Source organism: Sebastes fasciatus, chromosome 20 (genome assembly GCF_043250625.1).
Source record: "Sebastes fasciatus isolate fSebFas1 chromosome 20, fSebFas1.pri, whole genome shotgun sequence".
NCBI classification, from domain to species: domain Eukaryota; kingdom Metazoa; phylum Chordata; class Actinopteri; order Perciformes; family Sebastidae; genus Sebastes; species Sebastes fasciatus.
The window spans coordinates 2,958,209-2,983,090 of NC_133814.1; the positions used below are offsets into that span (position 1 = coordinate 2,958,209).

At 42.5% G+C, this 24,882-nt stretch overlaps 2 protein-coding genes across 3 annotated transcripts; one reads left to right on the forward strand and one right to left on the reverse strand.

The window, feature by feature from the left end:
• The first annotated feature begins 2,952 nt into the window (after nucleotides 1–2,952).
• On the forward strand, nucleotides 2,953–14,011 carry wbp2 (WW domain binding protein 2). The gene is made up of 8 exons (XM_074621009.1): nucleotides 2,953–3,209; nucleotides 4,622–4,730; nucleotides 6,187–6,322; nucleotides 6,437–6,529; nucleotides 7,908–8,054; nucleotides 8,167–8,289; nucleotides 10,709–10,785; nucleotides 12,597–14,011. Exons 1-8 carry the CDS (start codon nucleotides 3,151–3,153, stop codon nucleotides 12,642–12,644), a joined length of 792 nt encoding a protein of 263 aa, XP_074477110.1. The 5' UTR covers nucleotides 2,953–3,150; the 3' UTR covers nucleotides 12,645–14,011.
• Nucleotides 14,012–15,967: 1,956 nt separating this feature from the next.
• trim65 (tripartite motif containing 65) lies at nucleotides 15,968–24,656 on the reverse strand. Of its 2 annotated transcripts, none has more exons than XM_074621006.1 (8): nucleotides 24,582–24,656; nucleotides 22,852–23,303; nucleotides 22,630–22,725; nucleotides 21,492–21,722; nucleotides 20,289–20,457; nucleotides 20,107–20,196; nucleotides 19,725–19,942; nucleotides 15,968–17,661 (listed from the first exon to the last, which is right to left on the reverse strand). In XM_074621006.1, exons 2-8 carry the CDS (start codon nucleotides 23,299–23,301, stop codon nucleotides 17,353–17,355), a joined length of 1,563 nt encoding a protein of 520 aa, XP_074477107.1. In that variant the 5' UTR covers nucleotides 23,302–23,303; nucleotides 24,582–24,656; the 3' UTR covers nucleotides 15,968–17,352. The 2 variants fall into 2 exon arrangements, with proteins under 2 accessions (XP_074477107.1, XP_074477108.1); XM_074621007.1 differs by having other exon boundaries at nucleotides 24,579–24,636.
• Nucleotides 24,657–24,882: the final 226 nt, after the last annotated feature.

The window sequence follows — 24,882 nt, forward strand, 5'->3', positions numbered from 1 at the left end:
TTGTGCGTTTCCCGCCTGTGTGATTACCTGCCCCTCCCCGATCGGCCTCACCTGCAACTAATTAGCCTCAACTTCCCCGCGTATTTAGTCTGTGTGTTTCCCTGTCTCTGTGCCAGTTCGTCTTTGTCCCCCGTGTCCAGCGATTTCCTACTGTTTGTGGCTTGGTTTTTCCTGATCACAGCCTGTTTTTCCCTGACTACGCTTATGCGTTACCCTTGTCTTGTCTGGTTGCCTTATCTGACTGCTGTGTACCCAACCTCTTTTGGCAAGTACAGTTTAATTGCCCCTGCCCTGCTCTGAGACGTGCTTTTTCTCTGTAGGTTTACCGGTCATAACACCTTTTTTATGTCATAAATTGATACATATTAGGTCCCCCATTTGATAAGATTTTCGCTTCAGGGACCTCCATCTGATAATATTTTGGTATAGACCAGAATTCTATCAACTACAGCTGAGGAGATAACTGTGGAGGAGATGAAACCTGTGATCACAATAGTCACTCATATGACTCTTACTCACATTGGACTTACTTATATAGGCTAGTGAATGAAATAGTGAAAATAAACTATTCCGCATTTTTCTCCCTTGAACTCCCTCAAGGACCCCTGAGGGTCCCCAGACCCCTGGTTGAGAACCACTGCCATACACCAGCGTAAAAAAAAGAAAAAAAGTTTATTAATGTAAAAGAATGTAAACAGAAGATATACTGTATAATGTAAATGTAAAGTTGAAATTCTTAGCTATATACAGTAGGAACATAAGAAACATTCCACAGTTTATTTGGGCGTCAACTAACAATCATTTTCATCATCCATTAATCTGTTGATTATTTAGTGATTAATCGATTCTTTACGAAATAATCAATTCATCCTAAAGCCCAGGTTAACATATTCAAACTGCTTGTTTTATCCTACCAACAATCCCAAACCCAAATATAATCAAATAAAATACTACGAAAACCAGCAAATATTTGCATTCGAGAAGCCAATACAAGTGAAGTTTTGCCATTTATAAACCATAAATAGTTAACGATGAATTTTATGTCAATTGAATAATGATTGATTAATTGACAAATATTTTCAGCTCTAATTTTGAGTTTCAACCAAACATTTGTTGTATCCACACAATGCATGATGTATGTGTCTAGGCATATAGACATGAGCTCTATTGTAATATTCAATATTCTTATCTTCAGTGCAGTGACACTACAGGCCCAGGTATGATGTCATTGCCTCTTCTACATGTGAATTCTAGACGTTAGCACCAGTTACATCACATCCTGTGTATTACCACATAGAGATAAAGAAAGAGTTACCTCATTTGACCTGGCGATTTGATCTAAATTTGACAGATACACAACCTACTGTATATTTTTTTATATCATTTTGCACAAATAAAGGTCAGTTCCATTCAGTCCCACTTTGTGGCTGGGACCGTGTGAGTGTGTCAGAGAGAGACAAAGAAATGTTCAGACAAAGACCTCCACTGTTGTTTGCCAACCCACACCATGAAGTTGCATCTTCTTGCATCTTTCACAAGCATGCGGGTACTTTTGCAACCTGACCGCTGTCCGTGCCTTGACTCATTCTGAGAAGAGCTGTTACTTACTGTAAATGGCACACCTGTCTCATACTGGATATGCCCCAGACATCATACATCAAAAAATACTGTTATGACCCTGCTGGCAAAGCATTTCAAGTATTTGTTTGTACCTCAGTTTGACATAGTATTGTCGGAATAGGCCTTTTTCACGGGGGAAATTTTGACTTGTCACAGGAAAAGCACAGGTGTAAATAATCAAATGAATGATGTCTGAATTCCATGCAGAGCCATCGTTAGTGTTATTTGTAACACCTGTGCTATTCTCACAATAAGTCAACATGTCTACCGTGAGAAAGGCCTATTCACTCTGCCAATGTCACCGTGCAATAAGAGTCTACATATATGAATAAAATAAATGCATTTACACACACATACAGTATAGAAATATTTGGTAGATACAAATGTACATTTACAGATGCATTTCAAGGATATATTTCATGTAATATTTGAATGAGTTTACGTGTCATATAAGTACAATTTTCCTCTTTTTCCCCCTGTTTATTAACAGAATGTAGATCAATTCTTCTTATGAATGTGGACATTTTCCATTATTATTATTATTATTATTATTATTATTATTATTAGTAGTAGTAGTACTAGTAGTAGTAATAACTATGTAAAGAAAACAAATGTCCATATCTTTGTCTGCAAAATATTCAAAATATCCATCCTTTTTTGTTTATAAAGATCCCATATTATACTAATTTTCAGGTTCATACTTGTTTTTTGTGTCTAGTAGAACATGTTTACATGCTGTAATGTTAAAAAAACACCTTATTTTCCTCATACTGTTGGCCTCAACATGCCTGTATTTACCCTCTGTCTAAAATGCTGCGTTTTAGCACATTTTGACGGAATTGCGATCGGAATTGCAACATAATTGTGTTGCTAGGCAACAGCTTAGGTCAATGTGTACTTCCTGTCAGCTGATGACATTCACATCCACTGAAACCAGGAATAAACTGGGACACATTTAGAATGTGTACGTTTAAAACTGTGTAAAGGGTCTAAATATTTTATATTCCTGACATCACAAATGGACAGAAATCCGTGAAAAAAAACGTGAAAATCTCCCTTTTTTATAATATGGGACTTTTAATATTGGGTAAGATGGTGCTATACTGTTTGAATTCATTAATAAAATGCAGGAAAGTTGGCTTGGTTCCTGACAATTTTTTCTTATGAATATGACATTTTCCAAAAAATTATAAAAATTGCATTATATACAGCATGTTATTTCCAATCTCATCTTATAGCATTACATCAAACATATTTATTTCAACATTTATCTTGAGTTTCTTTTGCTTCCTTTTTTTCCCCCAGTAAATCATCATTTTTAAAGAACGTGTGACGTCACTTGGTGGGCGTGTCACACGGATGGCGGAAGGGCAGCAGGTGCAACACCGAACCGAGAGCAGCGTTTTCACAACAACCGTGATCAACGCCGAGCAGCGGGGGAAGCTACCGAGGCTGCAGAAGACAGGCCTCTGATAGAGGAACACGACCGGTCATCTTGTAGTTTGTCGGAGAGTCTGGAGGCCCGTCGACATGACTCTGAACCAGAACAACTCGGAGTCCGGCGGAGTCATCATCAACAACAGCGAGAGGTAACTGACAGTAACAGGAGCGGCTGCAGCCATGGCTACAGTAGCTAGCAGGTACCTTTAACCGAGGCCTATAGAAGGAGGTAGGGACACGGGTCTTGTTGTGTGCGGTATGACGCATGCGCAGTGGAACTGAAGCTGCGCTCGTGCGTTTTGATTGGCTCAATTTCGGCGACTGCTGACCAGATTCTACTGCGCATGTGTTGTACCCCCATAGATATGACGTGTTCATGACGCGTTTCCCAGCCTCCATCTATAGGCCTTGCCGTTAACTAGACGGACAAGCTGGACGCTGTCCCCGGGGACAACGACACACCAGACTCATCTCAAAATACAGACTAATAAACATGTCTCTGCTAATAGTGAAGACACTTTAACGTTACATATAAGGACGGTCGCAAATCCGACATTTCTATCTCACACAGCAGCTAACTAACAATAACTTAATATCACAACTTCTAGCATCTGTTAGCTTATTTTTCATACAACTTAATGCTGCATATTTCTATCAATAAGACGTTGTGTTGGCGGTAGTGAGCACCGTGAAGCAGTCATTATACTCGTCTTTTTATCTCAATAAAGTGCTTTATGGTATAACACACATAAGCCGAATTGAAGAGTGGCTCATAATTCGTGCAAAACGACACCAAATAGACACATAAATGCTAGATAGCGAGTAAAAGCTGCATTAATAGTTATAACGCCATGTTTGTTAATGGAGTATTCGCATTGCATTACGGGACAAACATGGCCTTCAACCTCATAGCATCACTGCAGTGAACCGTAGCAGGCTTCACGTCATTACAGACATGTTGACCTGTTTTAAACGTTATATTTAGACAGACATGTCTTAGGTCAAATGTTATGTAATCATATTGTAAGTGTAATTTAGCATGTGTGTTATTGCAGTGCCGTGCTGCTGCATTGCTTACTGTCTCCACACCATCTGCACTCTGGCCTGCTCTACTATACAACCTTTGTTTTGTTTTGTCACATCCAGACCAAGTCACTGCACTTTACATGAATTAACATCAGGGCAGATTCTTTCTAGAACATACATGATAAAGCCATCACAGCTCACCCAGAACCAGTCGTAAGCCCTGTCACTAGATGGTATATATAAGCCTAATCCTTTTACTATAGTACTATTTACTGAAAGCATGGGCCATGTTTAGTAACCGGACAGTTGCACAATAACCCAATGATCTCATTTTTAAGCTTTTAAATCAAAGGTAAAATAAGTCTAAATTGTTAAGAAAACAACACCCCATATAAATGTTGATTTTTATTTTTTTGTACATTGAAAGTATGATGTAGTAGAAATGTCTTAGAAAAATAATGACAATCATAATCAAAATTCTAATTATGTCCTGTTGTCGGTATGTTCTACTGATTGTGTCTATTTCTGTCACCAGTGTGTTGATGAACTATGACAACGTGGAGCTGGTTTTCTGTGATGCGGACAGTCTGCCTGAAGCCTTCAGAAAGAGCAAGAAGGGCAGCATCTACCTAACTCCATACAGGGTGAGAGACGGGACCCAGATGTCTTATTTGTTATTTAGCCACAGCCTCACGCTGACATGTCACTGATGCTGATGCAAAATCTACATTGTCACCATTGACAGCAAGCACACAACGGCCTGCAGAACTCTGATCCCGCTGAGTAAGGCTGCTCGATTAGGGCAAAAATCATTATCACATAATCAATATTGGGATCACGGTTATTTAACATGCTTACTCATTGACTTTGTAAACATACATTTAGAAAGACAATTTTGGAGCCTACATTTTAAAGTTAAATGCATCAATGGTGTACTTTGAGAGCAAAATTAAGAGGCTAGATCTATAGACGGGTTTCTGTGCAACGTCATCACAGAGATGCGCTCACAGCTAGGGGGTCAGAAAGCACGACATGTCTAGCAGAGCCAAGCTCCAAAGCAGAGATGACAAGGAGTTGTTGAGCAGTAAACTGCACTAACTGCAGAAAAGATGGATTGAAAATGTGTAATATTCCGAGGGGATCACATGTCTTTGCTAAAAACAGAAGGAGATTATGGATCCAGGCCTGATGGGCAAAAGCGTTCTAGTCACACAGCGCTAGCAAAGCAGCGGGTGGTTATGATGGCGCGCTGTCATGCTCCACAGATCGATAAAAATGATCTGATCGACAACAGGGTGATCGACCCACACTCTAAGGAAATATATATATATATATGTATATATATATATATAATGGTATCTGGTGGTCGGACTCTGCAGGGGTCTAGTATAGTCAACAAGAATGTACGTCCCAGTTGACAGTCGCACCAGGAGCAGGGAGCTCCGTCCCTCCCCGCAGGGAGCGAGGGCACAGCGAGCACTAAGCGGCGAGCTCTGGGCGAGGGGTGCTGTAAAGCACCACCTTCACCCCAGGCTAGGGATGTAAGAAAATATAGAAAAAGATAGATTATCGCGATATTATGTTTTGTGATACTATATCGATTCTCGAAAACAATGTATCGATTTTTAATTTATAGTTTACATGCAAATATGAATTCAGTCAATACTATATTTCATTTGCAAAGAGATGAGCTCTCTCAGTGCATTTGTCCTCTCAAAGGAGTGCTATGATGTTGGATTTTACAGGGAATGTGATAAATGCAAATGCAGATCTTAAAGGCTGTCCCTGACCTTGCTAGCAGGGCCAAAGCAAACCACTGTAAAGGAAAAGGGGTTAGCTGGATTTACAACACAAGACAAAACAATAGCGTCGTTGCGAAATGGAATGCAGCACAATAATCATTTTATGTCGATTATCTTGTTTTCATAATCATTGGAAGCCAAAATCGTAATTGAAATTGAAATTTGATTTAGTTGCGCAGCCCTACTAATAAGCAGTATTAGGTTTAGCTTTCCCCAAGTCTCAAAAGGTGGTAGACTGAGACTGTTGTGAGTTCATTTGAGTGATGAGATGATGTTAGGTGCTGTTGTTTTCTCCCAGGTGATCTTTCTGGCTAAAGGGCGAGATGCGCTGCAGTCCTTCATGATGCCCTTCTACCTAATAAAGGGCTGTGAGATCAAACAACCTGTGTTGGGAGCCAATTACATCAAGGGTACCGTCAACTCAGAGCCTGGAGGTAGGTATATATGTGTGTGTGTCAATAAGATTATACAGTACTCTGTGTGTGTGTGTGTGTGTGTGTGTGTGTGTGTGTAACCACATGGATGCCTCCTTGTGTTCTCTCTTACAGGTGGCTGGGAGGGCACCGCTACGTTCAGGCTCATCTTCGCCGCTGGAGGAGCTATAGAGTTTGGCCAGTACATGCTGCAGGTCGCAGCTCAGGGTATGGTTACAAATCAACGCCTGGATTCCACCGGGAGGCGCGTTCGGACTGCACCGCGGCCACTGGAGCACTTGGGGCCACTCTAGCCAATGCTTGTGATTTCGCCAGACGCAACATAGCATGTTTCGAAAGCGGCTCTCTGCTCTGCTACGCTAAAAATACGCGCCTAGTCTATTATTAACGGCGCCGCGGGGCGTTGCACGGAGCAGATCGGGCTTAGGCTAGAGCACCCGTTCAATTTTCTAAATAAACACCCTTCGAAGACTCCCGATCGCGTCACATCACTACAGCCACAAATCTTTGATCCATGTCGTACTTAACTGGACTTTTAACGGTATTCACATTGTCTGTAGGCCACAGCACAACAAAGTAGGAAATAACAACAATAAACACAATTAAAACAGACCAAAATCAACAAAATCTGCATGCCGGGGAGGCAACACGCTCCCAGTGTGGTATGACACCCTGCCGAGGACGGGACGAAACTGCCTCTCAGCCAGAATGTGGTGCAGACGTGCTCGGTGGAATCCTGGCATAACAGTCACATTGTAAAATTATTTTTATAGTTCTGACTAGGACTGTCAAAGTTAATGCGATAATAGCACGTTAACGCAAATTTGTTTTAATGCCACTAATTTAGCATTAATGCAACTTGTTATTTTTAGATTGTAGCGGGCTCAGTTTTAAAGCTAGAGTGAAGATACTGGTATCATATGAAACTAAAAAACCTAAAGAATCCATTGGTACCATGTCCATGTACCATGTCATACTAGCTTGTCATGAAGGAGGTTAAATAACGTTCCAAACTTACGTGAAATTTTGGCGATGAGAAACTGTCATGGTCATTTTTAAAGGGGTCCCTTGACCTCTGACCTCCAGATAAGTGAATGAAAATGGGTTCTATGGGTACCCACGAACGAGTGTCCCCTTTATAGACATGCCCACTTTATGATAATCATATGCAGTTTGGGGGCAAGTCATAGTCAAGTCAGCACACTGACACACTGACAGCTGTTGTTGCCTGTTGGGCTGCAGTTTGCCATGTTATGATTTGAGCATATTGTTTTATGCTAAATGCAGTACCTGTGAGGGTTTCTGGACAGTAATTGTCATTGTTTTGTGTTGTTAATTGATTTCCAATAGTAAATATATACATACATTTGCATAAAGCAGAATATTTGCCCACTCCCATGTTGATAAGAGTATTAAATACTTGACAAATCTCCCTTTAAGGTTCACGATTAACTACGGACAATCATGCGATTAATCCCAATTAAATATTTTAGTTGATTGACAGCTCTAGTTGTGACGTTTTGGCTGATTGTCCTCCATTGTTTCTTAATTTGTTGCCCTTCTCCTCCTGCTTTGTGTCTTGCAGCATCAAGAGGTCAGCCAGTGACTGCTGGGTTTGGTGGCTGCCCCTACATGGCCAACGGGGCCTACGCTTACCCTCCTCCCCCTGCTAACGGGATGTACCCTGCCGGACCTCCGCCCGGCTACTCCTACCCCAACCCTCCTCCACCAGGTAGGGGCCGTAACGTCGCAGCCGTTATCGTCATTGCCTTGATTTCTTTCAAACAAATCTCCTTCAAGTCTTGTGGAAGCGTTCACTGCAGCTCTGTGCTCCTGCTATCCAGGTGGATTCTACCCCAACCCTCCAGCGTTTGATGCCTCTGCGTCCTACATACCTCCGCCTCCTTATTCTGCTCCTCTAGGCCAGCAGCCCCCACATGACCCAGACCTCCCCTCCTCAGCAGCAGGTGAGGCTGATTTGTAGCTAGGTGGCGATAGCTCCAGTTCACTCCAGGTGTTAATGCATTGATCAGCCTGAATGAAAATGTAAAGAAAGTGAGTTGATTTAGGAAGCTTACAATGGGAGTGGATTACCTTTTAACTAGTATTTTTAAAATCTCTTGTATTAAATATAATTTTGTATAATTTATTGTACTGCCTTTAATGGTTATTATGATGCCATTCCTTCTTTTGTATCCTGTTTTCTTATTGTCCCTTATTTTAATTTATTGGAGTTATTTTTGAAGAACCCAGCTGCTGTTCAGTAGGTCTGGGCAATAATTGAGCATCATCGTTTGTCATTTCTCAGTGGTATCCTGTCATGATGATATGATCAAACCCTGTTTAGGGTTGCAACTGATGATTACTTTCATCATTGATTAGGGACGGGAATCACCAGAGGCCCCGCGATACAATATTATCATCTTATTGGGATTTTGAACATTTTGCGATATGCTGAGTATTGCGATATTGCAATATATTTTGCGATTTATTACCTTTTTTCAACTGCAATTTATGCACTTTATCAACATCTGTTTTATGTAATAAGATACAGTTTTCACTCTCTTCATCTCAGTGTTTTCATTCACATATCTTGAGGTCAGAAGTCAAGGGACCCCTTTGAAAATGGCCATGCCAGTTTTCCTCGCCTAGCGTAACTTTTGGAGCGATTAAGACTGAGCCCTCAACGGCCTCTGAAAGAGAGAATAGTGGCCGGGCCAGCCGTCAGATTGTTAAGAGATTAATATTTTATATAATAAAAGATCGACACTTGACGTCCGTGTATCGATACAATATTGCCACGCAAAATATTGCGATATTATGCTGTATCAATGATTCCCCCCCCCACCCTTATTATTGATTAATCTGACGATAATTGTCTTGATTAATCATTTGGTTTATAAAATAGGGAAAATTGCTTCATTACAACACTTAAAGCCCAACGTGATGACCTCTCGTTGCTGGTTTCGTCCAACCAACAGTCCAGAATCCAAAGATATTAAGCTTGCTATCACATAAGACAATTCAGTTGGTTTAGCAGCTGGAACAAGGGACTTAAACGATTCATTGATTATCAAAATAGCTGCTGATTAATTTTTATGTCACTGACTAATCAATTTGACTAACTGACTCTTCGTGTTGTTGTGTTCTTGTTTTACAAAATGCTGATGTCAAAGTGAATCATTGCAAGAAAATTGTAATTACAAAACTAACAAAATGAGTTATTATTTAAGAGTTTTGTCTTGTGTTAAGCATATCAGTGGAACACAGTTAATCAATGCGATGATTTTATATTAAGTCAATTAGTCAATTGTTTAAAATAGTTAATCGTACATTTTTTATCTGTTCAAAATGTATCTTAAAAGGAGATTTGTGAAGTATTTAATCCTCTTATCAACATGGGAGTGGGCAAATATGATGCTTTATGCAAATGTATGTATATATTTATTATTGGAAATCAATTAACAACACAAAACAATGACAGATATTGTCCAGAAACCCTCACAGGTACTGCATTTAGCATAAAACAATATGCTCAAAATCATAACATGGCAAACTGCAGCCCAACAGGCAACAACAGCTGTCAGTGTGTCAGTGTGCTGACTTGACTATGACTTGCCCCAAACTGCATGTGATTATCATAAAGTGGGCATGTCTGTAAAGGGGAGACTCGTGGGTACCCATAGAACCCATTTTCATTCACATATCTGGAGGTCAGAGGTCAAGGGGATCCCTTTGAAAATGTCCATGACAGTTTTTCATCACCAAAATGTAACATAAGTTTGGAGCGTTATTTAACCTCCTTCGCGTGGCGTTAAAACAACAAATTTGCGTTAAGCCGTTATTATCGCATTAACTTTGACAGCCCTAACATATGTGTAATTTTATTTTGCAAACATTAGCCATATCTTGATATATGTCATTATTAATTGAACATGAGCTGTCAATCACATCTCTCATGGTCTTCATCAGATGGATCTGTTGTCATGGAGTTGGCAACTGAGCAAACTCCCCTGATAGAGATGTGAGATGGGGTTAAAAAAACCCAGAAGAAGTTAGCAAGTGGAACTTGAGTCAAGTTTCTTTTATTAATAAAGTGTCATTGAATTCAACCATATCACCATGTTCCAATTTAAATTCTTCGTATTGGCTCGTTTGTACATTTAAAGAATTTCAGAATAAAAGTCCTTCAACCCATATCGCAACAGGTTTATTAGCTCAAGCCACAGAAAAACGCCTTCTTAATTTAGCCTACATTTCCTTTTCCCCCCGCTCATTATACCACCTCTTGTACCTCAGGCTTCAGTCATCTCATATATCCCATGGATTAAAGGTAAAAGCATGTTTAACTACTGTCCCCTCTCTCATTCTCTGTCTCTTTCCCAGCGGAGGCAAAAGCCGCCGAGGCAGCAGCGAGCGCCAGCTGTGCCACGCTGCCTCCTACACATGTGTACCTGCCACAGGTAGGCTGCCCTCCATCACTCTGCTACACACCTGATGTTCAATTGATTTATGTCCAAGTTGGCTGAGATATTGGGCTCATAGTGTCCTATTTTATTACAAGTTTGAGCTAGTGGGTGTCACTCACCTTTAGTGCAGTAGCTGTTGAACAGCCACGTGTGCCCTTTATGAATCATCAGGATTTATTGTTTCTCCACTCAGTTATTTAGGTTTTCCTTTCATTTGTCGCCTGGCTGCATGTAGCTTTTAATATTGTTTCCGGGGCTTTTGGCAATTTTAAAGATATCATATAGAGGCAATGATTTGCATTTGCGTTTTGTATTGAACTCTTTGAGGGCCCTGACACACCAAGCAGACTGTCGGCCGTCGATCTAGTTTTTTGCGGTGTGTCCCACAATGTCGGCTCTAGTCTGCCCGGGTCTGAGTTTTTTCGGCTGAAAATGGTCGGCAAACGCTGCTTTATTTCGTTTACGTATCTTAACAACAGCTTGTATATCCGCAGTCCTCGGTCTTCCAGTTTCCCTTTTTGAATGTCGAATACAGACTACCGCCGCTGCTGGTATGGAGACTTATTTCATCTCACGCAGGCGCAGGACGTACGTGGTAGTTGGCCGTTGGCTGTAATCTTTACGGTGTGTTCAAGTGCAACTTTGGTCAGATTGGTCAGCTGACCCACTAATGTTATTGGTCAACCGAACCAAACTCTTCAGACTCCGCTGTAACTAGCTCTGTTTGAGGGCGTCCTAAACTAGCCGCTAGGCAGATATTATGCAAATGTGTTACTTGGTGACATCACCATTTACGGAATAAACGGTGGGGCGGGACTTCAAGCGAGGCGTTTCAGGCAGTTCAGGAGCAGTGTTTCTGTGGGGAGAGGAACTCTCTTTGGCGTGGACTTTAAGCTTTGTAACTTTGCAGATCTTTTACATGTACAAAAAAACTATATAGCACACTAAAGGAAAGGGGAAAAAGCACGAAGCATAATAGGTCCTCTTTAAATGCAGAGCTTCTCCGTATCTCCAGTACATATTGGCTGTTATCGTGTCCTTATACGGTGAAAAAATGTTTTGAACTAATCTAGGGGAACTATCTTAAAGGAACAATAAGTAGCACTGACAGCTAGTGTTTAAAATTGGTAACAGCAGTCCAAATTCAAAACATTGGAGCTGTAGCCTCGTCCGCTCCTCCGGTGTGACTGATAGCAGTAATCGCAAATTTTTGCAATTTGAGGGTTACCTTCTAGACATGATCACGTTAGCCTCTGACCAGCAGCAGTAGTCGGAATCACTTCACCGGCTGTGTTTCTCAAATACTGGCTGCCTTGATAACCCAGCAGCACACGGACCACAGAGAGATGTGCCAGGGCTTTTAAGGTCGGGTAGAATCTAACGTTATGTTATCTCTGTTGATCCAGTTCGTCAGCTTGCTTCCATGGCTGCAAAAGGCTGTGTGTGCGTGCCAGTTTGTTTTATATGTGGCAACGGGGTGTTGGATGGGATCACACAGATCCAAAACAAAAACAGATGTTTCGGACTGGAATGGAATTTTCAAAGGAGAACATACTGGCTGTAGCGTTGTTGTCGGAGAAGCCAGTATTTCAATTCAGCATGTTTCCTTAATCTCTGATAACACATCATGGTTATTTTATGATTTATTACAATAAATGTATTACATATTGGTCCTTTTAAATTTGCAACACTTTGTTTTCATGCCCTTTGTTGGTGACGTGCTCCGTGTAAAAAGGCCTTTGACATGCTCAGAATGGATTACTGAACAACACTTGTCTCAAACCATGACTGTCCTCTCTCCATAGGACAAACCTCCTCCCTACTCCCCTCCAGAGGACAAGAAGAACCAGTAGACCTGCTTGATCTCATCCTTCTCCGTCTCCTGTCGTCTCCATCCTACTGGATCACCTCGTTTCTCATTCCATTAACTGGACATCAGGAAGTTTTCCTTTTTAACATGTTCCCCTTCTTTCTCATCTTCCTAGTCCCCTTCCATCTCATTCCATCGCATTCCCACCTCAGCCTGTACCTTTTACATTCCTTTAAACGATTCCTTGCGTTGTAATCGGTTTCATTCTCTTCAGAAGCTCCTTTACTTAATGGAAATTAGAAGTATTGGTAGCAATCTTTGAGAGAAACTAGATTGTCCTGGCCAAAGCTGTCAGGATTCGGGGGCTTTTTTTCAACGTGGTCGACAGAAACTTTGTAACCCGACCAGCTGTTTTAGCATTCATTGCCTTGCAGGTGTCCCGAGAGTCATGCCGCCACCCTAAACTTTAGATTCAGCCGTGTTGTGACACTCGCTTATAATTTTCTATGACTAAACTAGACTGAATCTAATGGTGTTAATTGCTTCGCTAATCTATTCCGAGGCCAGCTGAATGCAGTGTTTTATTTTTCTATTATTTGTGTGTACAGGCTTTTAATATGTAGACTTTTAAAAAAAAAAAAAGAGATATTTTCTCAAGAACACTAACCTAGAGGAGAAAAAAACTAGCTTTTGTAAAGAGAAGCAGATTGCAGCGGCGGCCTGGTTCTGTTTTGACATGTTTTAGCGGACCATAAAGATTAGAGCGGCGTCGTTGAGCCCCCGCTGTGAATCCCTGATCCTGGATTAGAGCGAGGGCGACCAGGGGGGCCTGGAGGGACGTACTGCCAGGAGGGATTATCTTTATAATGTGCAAGAGCAGAGCAGTCACCCAATGATGTCACTTCCTGTTTTGTCATGCCTCTGAACATTCGAGAAACATGGTCGGACTCAACCGCCAGCCTGCTTCACTTTTCATTCTTCTTTTAAACATTCTAGAATACAAAACCATTCAAATGTTTTTCTCACCGTTTCTACTTTCTGTGGTCGTGATCTTTAACTCTCCAGTTTGAGGTCAGTCTTTAAATCTGATCTGAGCACCTCAGTATCTGAGCCTCTACTCTTCCTTCCTCTGTAGTCACTTATCTATATACTGTATCTGTGGCACATCCGTGGCTGATTCTTTGCACTCTCAGAATGCTATGCATCGGGCTCCTGTTCGCTCCGTCATGGCTGTGTGTATTATAATAATAATAATAATAATAATAATAAAGCTCTGTATTTATTTCAAACTAATTTATTGAACAATTCATGTAAAATGGCTCAAGTAAGAAAAAAAACAAAGCATGATCTCAACTAATGCATGTGTGCATTGGATTGGATTTTATTAAACGGATCTTGATTCATGTGAAACAGAACTGTGTCTTTATTTCTACACGGAGCATCGCTATATCACACATTGATGGGTATTCCACTTTAAACACAGCATAGTGCATTAGCATACTTAAAGGGATAGTTTGGCTGTTTTGAAGTTGGGTTGTATGAGGCACTTATCCGTAGTCAGTGTATTACCTACAGTAGATGACGGTCGGCACGCCCCCAGTTAGGAGAAACAGACAGGAGTACCGGCACGGGAGAAGGGCACCTAAAAAGTTTAACTGTACGCCATATTTAGATTACTTTCACAGCTTTATCTTGCTGTCAGACAGCCCTTTCCAACGGGGAGCTGAAGCCGTTACATCCATCTATGCTCTCGCCAAAGCCACCAGACTCCATTGAGAAAACATTTAATTTTACAGGTTGGAGAAGAGGGGGTTGCTGGTCTACCGCTGACTCGATAGTTTAGTTTGTTTGTGCTATTGTGTGACTTTGATAAACCCAAAAGAACCAAAGACACACAATAACACAAACAAACTAACCGATCGAAGCAACGGTAGACCAGAAACTCCTGAGTTCTGCGAGGTAAAATTATACTTTTTTCAATGGAGTCTGGTTGCTTTGGCGAGAGCATAGATAACGGCTTCAGTTCCCAATCGGAAACACTGTAAGGTAAAACGTTACATTTAAACAGATTTTTTTAGGTGGCTGAAATACGTTTTACTGCTGCCCCCGTCCACAGCAGTACATTGCTTTGCTTCCTTTCTGTTTCTCCAAACTGGGGGCGTGCCGACCGTCGTCTACTGTCGGTAATACACCGACTATGGATAAGTTACCTCCCACTTCAAAACACCCGAACTATCCCTTTATCATAAACATATTCCAGAGTCAGCAGGAGGGATTATGTTTTATGTCATCGGGCTGAGAAATGTGCTTTTCCCTTCTCAAGAGTCAGTAGTTGTCATCTGCGCTCTCTGACAACTTTGTGCAAAATCCACAGCAGTTTTCCCAAAGACTGACGCGTGATGTCCTGAGCCTCGAGTACCTCGACATTCCAAAGGTCACAGCGATGCCCTCTTAAGTGCTCATCATTTTTTTTTTTTTTTTAAAAGGCCAAAAGCCCATTAAAAACATCTGTACAGTACAGCAGATTCCATCACAACACTGTCAGCATCACAGGTTTAAGACTGTACAGGCAGGGCCATTTGTTTGTGCATTCATGCTGAGATCCCAAGATGATAAAAAACAGTGATCTGTCTTCAGTTCTGTATTCTCAGTAGTGATGTACAGCCCACAACCATTTGGTTTCACCTACATCGCTTATGGTACAACGGAGGGGGTTGTATTTTTAACAGGACATCTCATAAAATGAATTATATTCACTGTACCCTGAAGTGGTTTATTGTCCTGTACGCACCAAATTATGAACTGGCTCACATCCTTCTGTGGATTGAATTCCACCCAGAGTCAAAAAAGTTACACATGAGCACAATTTTTTTTACTATATTTCCTATACTTGAACTTAAAATTTTCAAAATTCAAGTATAACCAGATTTGCCAGATTTTCAAACAATAAGAGCGATGTGTTAAGTTCTGCTTTAGCAATTCCTCAACAAATCTTCCCACAACAGAGCAAAAAGGTCCCTTTCTCTCTTATACTTATTGTACTGCTATGACTTCTTGTATGCGTGTGTAGAGGCTCTGATCCCAGGAGGAAATTGACTTTCTTGCAGAGAGAGAAGATTGATAAAACCCCATGTTTGGAGAGTGGTATCGAACGTCTCATCTAACTCTCAGCAAGAAAGCGAATAAGCAAATCTCCCAAAAATGATGAACTCTTTCTTCAAAGCAAACAAGAGTCGGGCACAGTATAATCTCACATGTGTGTAACGTAAGTTGGCAGTACACACGGTTACCCTTTCAAGGTTATGTATTTGTCAGACCAGCCAAATGTCACTCGTATTAAAGCTAGGGTTGGTAATCTTCAAAAACATTTTTGTTATATTTGTTGAAATTCTCATTACATCCCGACAGCAATCAATAAATCAAACATACCTGCCTGCCTATCTGCATGCACTCACTGCACATCACTGGAGTCTTCCACAAGCTGCTAGCTTGACAGCTGTGAGTACCAATAATAGCCATGTTCGTTGTTCATAATGATCATTTTGGGGGAGTGGCATTTGGAGGGAGGCCTGAAGGGACGGACTGACAGTGTTGCCGACTTAGGGTGCATCTCAAGTCTCTTATTTGTCATTTCCTCGCTTCTCGATCCTCACTTGAACAGGAAGTTGTTCTGGTGTGCCATCTTGAAGACCGTCTCTTATTTCTGCATGGAGGAACGAGGAGCGAGGAGGGATCTCTGAGGAGCCATGAGCGAGGATACACGAGAGCAGCCTTCACGGAAATCTTTTACCGACCGACACGCCCCATTATTGGATATCAGTTATTGATTGGATGCTGCAGCTGATCGGACTGATTTGATACATGTCAACATCCCTGGAGTTTCAGACCGGAGTGAAACGTTCACAGGGGAAAGGACGTCTCATGTCTCTAAAAACCTATTTCCTCGTTTCCTCTCTCCTCGCATGTTTTCTCGCAAGGAAGAGACGCGAGTGAAGGAAAAGTGGATGCAATTAAGAGACTTGGGATGCACCCCTTGTGACTTTCTTGCTTGATTTAGAGACTTCTGGAGCTAGTGCTGCTCGCTACTTTCATTGGAAAACACTGGCTGGGTTTTTCGGTTGGGTCATTTTAAAAATCTAGCGTACTCTTCCTAGTTTCCTTATATTACCAACCCTAGCTTTAACACTAAGGGTTAAGGAAAACAAAGCAGGAGTAGCCAGTTTAGTTGTAGTCCAACACTCTCAAAAACACGATGGATGAACTGACACCGCCGTACTCATCTCTTTCTCAGAAACTCTCTGGTTTCTAACTCGAAGTCTTCTATAATGTCTTGTTTGCCTGTCGGCCCAACCACCTGTAATGGGTGTGAACGAGGAAATTCAATTTTGTGTAGTGAAAATACAATAATCTGACATACTGAGTTGAGTAGTCTTTTCCTAGCTGAAAGCAGACATCTATCTAAAATTGAAGGTTATTTCATACATACTTTGTAGTGCTATATGGCCATTTAGCACCAGAGATTGTCACCATTTCCTTAGCTCTGTTATTGTTGTGGTAAGTAGTGACGTGAAGGGGGAGAAGGCCCGTTACAGTCAGTGCTCCTGCTTAAAACAATGTAGAGGAAGGCAGTCATTGTAAAGACAAAAAAAATAATTAAAAAACCTCAGAAATGATTAAGGGGGATCCTCTACGTTGAGTCAGCTAGTGCCCATGTTTGATAGTGCTTCTCTTCCTTCTCTGTATGAGTCAGCTCATGTGGAGCAGAGGGTGATGCTGACCCCCTCTCCTATCCAGCAGGCAGGGAACAGCTCCTGGCTGAAGGCACAGTGGAAGGCGTGGAGCCTGGTCTGCCCGTCTCCGTAGTACGTGAGCGTCCCCGCCTCGTAGTCCAGCAGCATGCCGATGCGGCTGTGCTGCGAGTGGCCGGCCAGGGTCTCCCGCCGGCCGTTGTGCCAGGCGCTGAGCTGGTGCTCGTCCAGCTGCAGGCTCCAGGACAGTTCGTTCATACCCACCATGCACCTCTTGCCCTTCTCCTTCCTGGGGATGGTCTCGTAGGTTACCTGATGAGAGGAAAAGTCACTAAAGTCATTTCTCTGATAGCCATGAATGTCTATACTACATGTCATGGCAATCCATCCAGTAGCTGTTGAGATATTTCAGTCTGAACAAAGTAGTGAACCAACAGACTGCCTAAAAGGATAAATTATAATAACTTGACTGATCCCCTGACTTTTCCTCTAGCGCCATCATCAGGTCAAAATTTTAATTTGTCCAATACTTTGCTTTATGACCAAATACCTGCAAAACTAATCCGTCTTAGCTGTGCTTTGTGTTTAGCGCTAACATGCTAAACTAAGATGGTCAACGTGATAAACATTTTACACCAAACACCAGCATGCTATCATGGTCATTTGGAGCATGTTAGCATGCTGATGTTAGCATTTAGCTCAAAGCACTGCTATGCCTAACTATAGACGGTCACAGAGCTGTTATGGAGCTGCATGGCTGTAGATTCTTAGTTTTAGTATTGCTGCAAAAAGAATTAAAGGTCCTCTATACGATATTCAGAGCATTAATATAGCAGCAAACAACTATTGTCTATGCAAAGATATCTCCCTCTTCCTGTGTGTGTGTGTGTGTGTGTGTGTGTGTGTGTGTGCGCTGTAATCCGAGCTTCTCTGCACGTGACTTTTAGTGCGTGTTCGTGCATGCGAGCGTGCCCCATTGGCTAGCTCACGGCCGCAGCTCTGCACTGCTCCCATACGGCGGTCACAGCTGATAATGCTGTCCCGACCGTCTGCGCCGTTGCGGAAGCGTAGCGCCCATCCTCCAGTTCCCCTGCTCTGTCAGCACTGTTGCCGTCGTTTGCACCGTTAGCACCGTTAGCCGTGAGCTGCCAGCTTAGTCGTCGCCATGTTGAGAGCCGTGCGGAGGCAATAGAAATGCTCAGAATTTTGAATTTAGCACCTTTAAGTGCTATTTTGTTATGCAGCAATGCCAGTATTAATGAGAAAAAAGGTAATGGGTCATCCAAAATGACCACCCAAGTGGTTCTACATGTTTGTCAGATTTGTATATGGCAGTTATAAACTCTTTTATCTTTGAAGTTTGTCAGACTTTGCCCTCAAAGCTAACTTTTGGCTCTGGGCTGGCTCTAGAATAGGGAGTATATATTTAGGAATTTTGCTAGTTTATATGATTTTCATTGTAACAGTTCCTTTCAGATACTGTGTTAAAGGGACAGTTCACCCCAAAATAAAAAAAATACATATTTGTCCTCTTACCTGTTCTGATGTGAGTTGCAGAGTGTTGGAGATATCGGCCGTAGAGATGTCTGCCTTCTCTCCAATATAATGAAACTAGATGGGACTCGGCTTGTGGTGCTCAAAGCTCCAAAAAATACATTTGAAAAACTCAACAGCGACGACTCTTTCCAGAAATCATGACCCGGTTACTCAAGATTATCCTCAGATCTTGTTGTGAGAAGTTTCATGTAGGAACTATTTTTTATCTACCGAACTACACCTGCCAAATGTATCACCGTGTAGAAGGAAGCGTGCATCTACTCATGGACGAGAGCTTGTGACTACTTGAGATTGTAAAGTTTAATGGCGTCCTCCTCGGCTGAGCTGTAACGTTAGCTAGCTCAGTGGTGCTAGGTGAGCTAGCTTCTGCACAGTGATACGGTTGACGGGTGCAGTTCATTAGATAGAAAATAGTTCCTACATGAAACTGCTCACAACAAGGTCTGTGGATAATCTTGAGTAACCGGGTCATGATTTCTGGAAAGAGTCGTCGCTGTTGAGTTTTTCAAATGTATTTTTTGGAGCTTTGAGCACCACAAGCCGAGTCCCATCTAGTTCCACTATAATAGAGAGAAGGCAGACATCTCTACGGCCGATATCTCCAACACTCAGCAACTCACACCAGAACTATGTAGTTTGATAAACAGCACTACAGGTGAGAGGAAACATGTATTTTTGATTTGGGGCTGAACTGTCCCTTTAATGTCGTATCATGATTCCTGTTCAACTTGGCTTGGCTAATTTCCGTGACAATCGGAACTTTAACGAACCACTCTCAAAAGAACAGTGTACAAACACAAACATGCGTGGCTCTTTACCCCGAGGTAGGCCCAGGGCTTGGACACCTCCAGCTCCCAGTAGTGCTGTCCGTTGGTGAAGCCCTGGAAGCAGAGCACCTGCCAGGTGTGGTCGAAGCGCGCTTCGTTGGCTGTGACGGGACGTGGCCCGGAGATCAGGTGCTCCGCCCTCCGGTTCTCCTGGGACAGAGACAGGTGCCCGTTGGCTGTGCGAGGGTCAAAGGTCAGAGCGCACCGGTCTGTAATGAGGAAGAAAGGAATCAGAAATCTCATAATTAATGTCATCAAAGCACTGAAGCTTATTTCCCTGCTGCACTTTTGCAAATGAATTACATCCAGAAGAACCAGAGAATCAGGTAAACACTTGGAACAAAAACAGTCTAAAATGTTGGAAAGGACTTACAAGCACTGAGGCCCTCCTTCCCACCAGGGTGGCATGGAGCAGCCGGACTGGGAACCACAGCTAGGACCGGCCTCTTATCCTGAGGAGAACCTGGAGACCCAACGACAAGCTTGAGAACACGGGAGCAAACATTGGGGAACCAACTGCTGAAGAAGGGGACATCATTCCTGAGGGCACATTACCATCTTTGTCCGGACCCATGGCGGCGCTCACGGCTTTCTCGAGGTCTTCAGACACCAGCTTGGAGACTCGGGACAGGACTTCTGTGACGCCGTTTAATCGCTCTTGAAGGTTTGACGTTACATCTGTGGGGATATCTTGGAAACGTGGAACTTCTATGACCATTGATTCCTGTGAAGAGATGTGCATTTGAAAGAAGATCTTGAATATCTGGCGGTTGATGATATTCTTCCCCTCGTGTTTGTAGATGAGGGCATCTGACTGTTTCTGTCTGACTGCAATATAGTCGTAGTGTTACATTACACTCTTTCTATTAAAGGGATAGTTCCGGTGTTTTGAAGTGGGGTTGTATGAGGTACTTATCCATAGTCAGTGTATTACCTTCAGTATTACCGCCCCTATATTGGAGAAGCAGACAGGAGTTACTGCACGGAAGCAAAGCAATGTACTTCTGTGGACTGGGGCTGCAGCAAAACATATTTTAGACACCTAAAAGGAAGGCTCACCTAAAGAAATCTATATCCATTTAAGTGTACGCTATACTTAGAATATTTCCACCGCTTTATCATGCCGTCAGACAGCCCTTTCCGATGGGGAACACCAGCTGCATCTATGCTCTCACCAAAGCCACCAGACTCCATTGAAAAAACCTGTAATTTTACCTCGCAGAACACGGGGGTAACTGGTCTACCGCTGCCTCGATCGGTTAGTTTGTTTGTGTTATTGTGTGACTTTGGTTAGTTCGTATTCACCGAAGTCACACAATAGCACAAACAAGCTAACAGATCAAGGCAGTGGTGGATCAGCAACTCTTGTGTTCTGCGGGGAAAAATTTACTTTTTTTTTTAAATGGAGTCTGGTGGCTTCAGCATAGATGGATACAACGGCTTCAGCTCCCAGTCGGAAAGGGCTGTCTGACAGTAAGGTAAAGCAGTGAAAATATTGTAAATACAGTATAGTGCACTCTTTAAACTGATATGGATTTTTTTTAGGAGAGCCTTTCTTTTAGGTGTCTAAAATAAGTTTTGCTGCCCCCGCCCACAGCAGTACATTGCTTTGCTCCTGTGCGGTAACTCCTGCCAGACCATCGTCTACTGTAGGTAGTACACTGACTATGGATAAGTACCTCATACAACCCCACTTCAAAACACCCTTTAAGCTATCCCCTTTAAGCTAAATGATAGTGTAAAGGCAGGGCTACAAACCTTGATGAGCTCTGTGTCAGAGAGGTTAAGAACAGCTGCTATCTGTCCCTGGCTCTCTCGGAGTATCTGGGAGCGCTCCTTGAGTTCAGCTAGCCGTGCCTCCGCCTCCGTGATGGCAGCTTCTTTCTGCTCCTCGGTAGAGAGCTCTGTATCCTGCTGCTTGTCAGCCAGTATTTTAATCAAGCTGGAGAACTTGACACTGACCCAGGTGGAAGTCTGCTGAAGAGTCACCTGTTGATGGAAAATGTAGAATCGCACACCTGCTTTGAGAAATCTGGTTAATGGTGTCCGGTCCTTATTCTTTGCTCCCGGCCTTTTTTTTATTATTATTTATCCACAATGATATCAAGCTTCTGCTGCAGCCAGTGGCGGACTCGGGCTGTCTGAGGGGCAGGGGCGAAAAAAATAAAAAGGGCACCTGCTGCATGCGATGGGGCACCAGCGTGCAGAAAGTTTTCTAGCATGTAGGGCAGCCTATATGGCACTACATCACATTTTCTCCATTTAAAAAGGGACCCATTAGTGCACCGCAGCTCATTTTCTCTACTGGAGGGGCATCCAAGAGGACACTTTATCCTGTTTTCTCCACTAGAAAGGCACCCAGAGGGCACTTCATGATGTTTAATCCACTAGAAAGGCACCCAGAGGGCACTTCATGATGTTTACTCCACTAGAAGAGGGCACATCATGATGTTTACTCCACTAGAAGAGGGCACTTCATGATGTTTACTCCACTAGAAAGGCACCCAGAGGGCACTTCATGATGTTTAATCCACTAGAAGAGGGCACTTCATGATGTTTACTCCACTAGAAGAGGGCACTTCATCCTGTTTTCTCCACTAGAAAGGCACCCAGAGGGCACTTCATGATATTTACTCCACTAGAAGGGCACCAAGAGGGCACTTCATTATGTTTTATCGACCATAGGGGCATCCAAATGGGCACCTTTGCTGCGTTTCTTTCGAACGATCTCTTAGAAACATAGTAAGAGTTGACTACTCTTAGTAACATAGTAAGAGTTGACTACTCTTTGAGTTATGACACCTATCTGACAGGTTGGGAAAACCTGTTAGTTTGAAGCATAGTGATGCCTTTAGCCTACTTTCACAGAGGGACAAGCTCAAATTGGGGGGTTTACCTTAGCCTGACTGATATTCTCAGTCAAGTCGTTTATACTTTTCTGCGTCTCTTCAGCCAGTTTCCCCACCTCCTTACTCTTCCTTTCCAGCAGCAGCTGTAGAGAACACACGTCAAGTTTAGACACTTTACACAGTCACAATCGCGGTGATGCTGGAGTAAAGTGGACAGTGTCATAACTGGACTATTACAATAGCAGCTGAGCAGCTGTGGGTTACTATACCTCTTGAACTTCCCTCTCTGCCTCCAACATGACCTTCTCGTGGTTCCCGCATTCGGAGATGCCACACTCGCAGCACACAGACATCTTGCACTGCTTGCAGTAATAAACCAGAGGCTTTTTGTGGCGGTCGCACAGCAGCATGGCTCTCGCCCCTTCGCCTGCCCTCATGAGCGACTCTCTACAGGGGTGGCCTGTGCTGTTTGCAGCCTCAGTCAAGACTGACATGGACACATTACGCTTGAGAATGGGCCTGGTGTCAAACTCCGCCTTGCAGATGGGGCAATGAGCTCCGATACCAGCCTTGCTCTTGGTGTCCCAGTGAATGGTGATGCAGCTTTGACAGAAGGTGTGACCGCAGGGGATGGTCACAGGGATCCGGTAATGGTCCAGGCATATGATGCAGGTCAGGTTTTGATTGTGAGGCTCCATCTCTGCAGGGAGAGCAGACATCTCTGTAAGAAAAAAAGAAGAGGTTGGTCATGATGTGATGGAAGTTGAACAGATCAGTGGATCATATCCATACCAGAGCAGCAGTGTCGATGAAATGCATATCAGTCTATCATGGTTAAAAGTAAAAGACAGATTTACTGCATCGTTGCTTAATTTAATTAGAAACATATCGGTAACTAAATTGCCAAGGGTATTATATAATCAATTACGCTTCAGTTGTGATGAACATGAGTACAGTACCAGGCATGCCACTGAAGGAAGATTCACACTTCCGAAGGTGAAAACTAACATGTTGAAAAGTACTGTAGTGTACAGAGCAATGGTGAAATGGAATAATCTGCCAAGAAAATAGCAAAAATCTATTACAAATATTATTGAAAAAACATCTCCTAGCTGAACAGCTCTCTGTGTCTGCTGATATTTAGCCAACATCAAATCATAAAAAGGTTTAATGTTGGATAAATACAAAGTCCCGTTAATACATATGGTAAAATAAGTTGTTGCTTTCTTGTTTTGGTATGATTTCGTATTTTGACATAATATGCTATGGTCCAACCACTAATGAGTCATATTTACCTCTGCACTCTGTGAATAGTATTAACTAGAACCTATAGGTCCTGTGTTGTGTGTTGGGTTGTGTCCTGAATATTGCTGTGTTTTGTTGCTGTGTTTTGTTGCTGTGTTTTGTTGTTGTGTTTTGTTGCTGTGTTTTGTTGTTGTGGTCATTGTTGGTAAAGATTGTAATGTGATTGTGTACTGAAATGTAGCCTAACAGTTCAAAGTGATTTAAGTGGACTCCAGGAAGAATAGCTGGGCTTCAGCCACAGCTAATGGAGATCTGAATAAAAGATAAAGATACATCATAGCAGTAATGTAACTGCCTTATCATCACTGTATTAACAGGTTCATATCACATTTAAGCCCTTTATATAGAAACAGTCTCTCAGAAAGGCAGAAAAAATATCATTAAATGTGTGTTAGAGCCAGTTATCAGACTGTGCAACAGCAAAGGCACAGCACAGCAGCAACACAAGTCTCAGTCCAGATGCTAACGAGGTCTACAGTAGCACACAGTAACTCAGCTGAGTGGAAGGAGAAGCTAATGTTAGCTAACGTTAGCCTGCAATCAAGTCAGCTCAGTGAGCTACTGTAGGACGAGAGGACACATAATAACAGTCAACACATTAAAACAAATCTGCTGATTTAACTGTAACTAAGCGCTAACCTTTACTCTATACATTATGTATAACACAAAAGGACACAGTATTCATTCTTACCACTTCAACAGAGAAATACATTCGTGCACAGCATCTGTGTGGATCCTGGATGACAATAACGTCACATGACGCTTACCTGATGACGACAGACGCAAAAACGATGCCTTCAAGTGCTGTCGGGAAAATCGAAAAACACTAGTAAACAGACTCGTAGACGACGTTGTCGTTACAACCGTGTAACACACGCTGATACATTGAACACTGTTAGTGTTACAGTGGGACATATATTCAGTCTGCTCTCATTTATTTGCTTTATTCGCGTTATAAAGTGATTACAAAACAAGTGAAGACATGTGCAGGGACA

Coding starts and splice junctions, on each gene's coding strand:
- wbp2 (XM_074621009.1), top strand. CDS start 3,151: ATGACTCTGAACCAGAACAACTCGGAGTCCGGCGGAGTCATCATCAAC. Junction 6,530..7,907: donor GCTGCAGGTCGCAGCTCAGG/GTATGGTTACAA, acceptor TGTGTCTTGCAG/CATCAAGAGGTCAGCCAGTG. Junction 8,290..10,708: donor CCTCCCCTCCTCAGCAGCAG/GTGAGGCTGATT, acceptor TCTCTTTCCCAG/CGGAGGCAAAAGCCGCCGAG.
- trim65 (XM_074621006.1), bottom strand. CDS start 23,301: ATGTCTGCTCTCCCTGCAGAGATGGAGCCTCACAATCAAAACCTGACC. Junction 22,726..22,851: donor CAGAGAGGGAAGTTCAAGAG/GTATAGTAACCC, acceptor TGTTCTCTACAG/CTGCTGCTGGAAAGGAAGAG. Junction 17,662..19,724: donor AGCCCTGGGCCTACCTCGGG/GTAAAGAGCCAC, acceptor TCCTCTCATCAG/GTAACCTACGAGACCATCCC.